At 36.8% G+C, this 2,857-nt stretch overlaps 1 protein-coding gene across 1 annotated transcript; it reads right to left on the bottom strand.

Moving 5' to 3' along the window:
• Positions 1-1,886: 1,886 nt before the first annotated feature.
• Positions 1,887-2,350, bottom strand: LOC133093613 (large ribosomal subunit protein eL22-like). Its single transcript, XM_061193536.1, has one exon. It carries the CDS (start codon positions 2,332-2,334, stop codon positions 1,948-1,950), a length of 387 nt encoding a protein of 128 aa, XP_061049519.1. The 5' UTR covers positions 2,335-2,350; the 3' UTR covers positions 1,887-1,947.
• Between the last annotated feature and the right edge of the window lie 507 nt (positions 2,351-2,857).

Below are 2,857 nucleotides of genomic sequence, written 5' to 3'. Positions count from 1 at the left end.
ATGGAATGTTGATCGGAAAATTTTAATCAAGAAGTTATTCAAATATGTTAAATAGATTAAAATTTGAAAAATGTTTTTAAAGTGCTCTGTTTTATATTACTTATCCAAGAAAATTTGAAAGACTATTATTTGTATTTTATAATTCACGAGTTCCAAATACATTTTTTTGAGAAACTGTTATGGGCAAGAACCTGGGATGGGATAAAAGCAAAGTAAAGCAACTTTTTCCCACTTTGGAGCTGACAATATATAGTATATTTTCTTGACTTTAAGACTCTTATTGTTTTCCTATTTGAATAGGTCTCAAATCAAGATCGATCTTTAAGTTAATGCATACATTAGTAAAAAAAGTTTTAATTATTTGTTCATCATACATTTGATTCCATCAATCCACTGTACCTGATTGTCTAGAAGCAGGAATCAGAAGTTGGCACACCACGTAATGCCATGGGAATGTTCCAAATCTCATTAGGGACAAAGGAAGGCATAGCAAAGTCTTGAAAGAATCCTGCTGAACACCAGATTATTTTCCTGGCTACTTTACTCTAAGTGAATAAGTGTTTCTGCCCCTAGAGAATCTGACATATGTCCTTATAACTCCATACAAGAGGATTATAGAAAAAGGCATCATTAATTTGACTGGGAAATCAGGAAAGCTTTAAGGATGCTGTAGCTGCCGGATTATTTTTACTGAAGCATTGTTTTGCTTACATCATTTCCCTATTCAAAAATATTAACTATCTCCCTATTCTATGACCCTAAACTTTGACTAAAGACTCAGTTTCAACTGGTCTTCTGTTGACTCCTCCTGTACTCTAGGATCTGGTCTAGGGCTGTGCTGTCCAATGTTACTGAGCACTTGAAATGTGGCTAGTGTGACTGAATTTTTAATTGTTATTTAATTTTAAATAACAATTAATTATTTTAATTATTTTAAAATGAAATGATACAATTTCTGTATTGATTACATACTGAAATGGTAATATTTCTATATGTTGAGTTAAATAAAATACCTTATTAAAATTCTTTTTACCTGTTTCTCTTTAATGTAATAACTAGAAAATTTTAAGTGATAGATGTGGCTTGTATTATATTTCTATTGAACAGTCCTGGTCTAGGAATACTGAAAAAGCTTTCTTTTTTTGATGATATTCTATGCTTCAAGAAAACATGCTTCCTCCTCCAGAGTTTCCCTCCTGATGTAAAAGACTCTGTAGCTGCAAGTGAGAGAAATCTAAGAATTTGTTGGCTCAGTAAGTGAAAAGAACAGAGATAAGGGTTCAGACATAGCTGGAGTCAGAGACTCTGAGGATGTCATCAGAGCTCAGTCTCTTCGATAGCCAATCTCAGCAAAAGCAGAGTTTAAAATGTCTAGAAATAAGTCTTATTGGCTGGCTTGAGTTACATGCCCATCTTTGAACCAGTCACCGTAGCAAAGGAAAAGGATTAAACTTGCTTGCCAGACCTTGGTCACATTACACCAATGTCAGAGTGTGAGGACAGTCAATGCCATTTACTTTACATGGGCTGATACCAAGCGTGAGCCTGTTCCTTAGAGAAAAACCACGAAAATTGTTTCCAGAAGAAAAAGAATCAGTAATGTGGGTAGGAAAAAGTACAGATACCTGAAAGACTTGATTGCCATGCTAAAAAAGTTTTTTTCTTCTTCTTCAGGAGTCATATTTCAAGTCACCATTCCTTATGGTGCCCTTTGTCATCTTTTGATGGCTTCTCTCTGGCTTCTTCTATTATAGTCCTTCACCATCCCCTTTCCCAGCCCTTCCAGCTCACATCTCCCAGATAGCATACCACATGGAGCTCCGAGAATACAATACTCTTCCTCTGACTTCCATGCCTTTTCCATTTGCAACCTCTCTTTTTTTTTTTTTTTTTTGTTTCCTAAATTTTATTTAAGAATTCATACAAAATACTCCAGATAACTGAGTTTCAATCCTCATCTTCCTCCTCTTCTTCATCTTGATTAATCTGGAAGTAACGTAATTCGTAACTTTCTTTGCTGTTAGCAACTACGTGTAACCAGTCACGGAGATTATTCTTCTTCAAATATTTTTTGGTGAGATATTTCAAATACCTTTTGGAAAAAGGCACCTCGGAAGTTACAGTGATCTTGCTTTTGCTTCTTTCGATTGTTACAACACCTCCTCCGAGATTCCCAGCTTTTCCATTCACTTTGATTCTTTCCTGAAGAAACTGTTCAAAATTGGCCGCATCCATGATTCCATCTTCTACAGGATGGGTACAGTCAAGAGTAAACTTCAGGACCTGCTTCTTTTTTTTGCCCCCCTTCACCACAAGCTTTTTCACTGGCGCCATCGCCGCAGCGGAGGCAGAAAAGTGCAACCTCTCTTTTAAATACCCATAAAGTCCTACTCTTCTTTCAAGTCTCAGTCCAATTATCACTTCCTCTGAGCTGTGATTCTTGATTCCCCTAGCCTAGGACATCTTCTATAATTTTCCACTTTTGTGTTCCCTCTGAAACTGTACAGCTTCTAATATGTCACTTTCAAATTAACATGTATAATCTGTTTGCACGACAGAACTAATGTAGATGTTGAGAGTAAGGTCTGCCTGAGATGGTGCATTTAAAAGGATCAATTCCAGGTGATTTAATGCAGGAATGATTGAGAGGTGTTGAAATAATTAGGAACCAACCAGGTACAATAAAGCACCTATAGGTTGGTGATGGTAGGAAGCCATTGCCACCTCTAGACCTGAAAGGCAAGAAGAACCGTGTTACTGGAACTTGGTCAGTGCTATGTCTGAGGAAGAAAAACAGGCAGAGAGGATCTGCAGCTGTAGGGAGGGGAATCCTGTTACTTCCTAAACTGTGCCCTGA

Source organism: Eubalaena glacialis, chromosome 6 (genome assembly GCF_028564815.1).
Source record: "Eubalaena glacialis isolate mEubGla1 chromosome 6, mEubGla1.1.hap2.+ XY, whole genome shotgun sequence".
In the NCBI taxonomy this organism is placed as follows: domain Eukaryota; kingdom Metazoa; phylum Chordata; class Mammalia; order Artiodactyla; family Balaenidae; genus Eubalaena; species Eubalaena glacialis.
The sequence above is the reverse complement of the archived record's forward strand: the minus strand, read 5'-3'. Positions and strand labels throughout refer to the sequence as shown.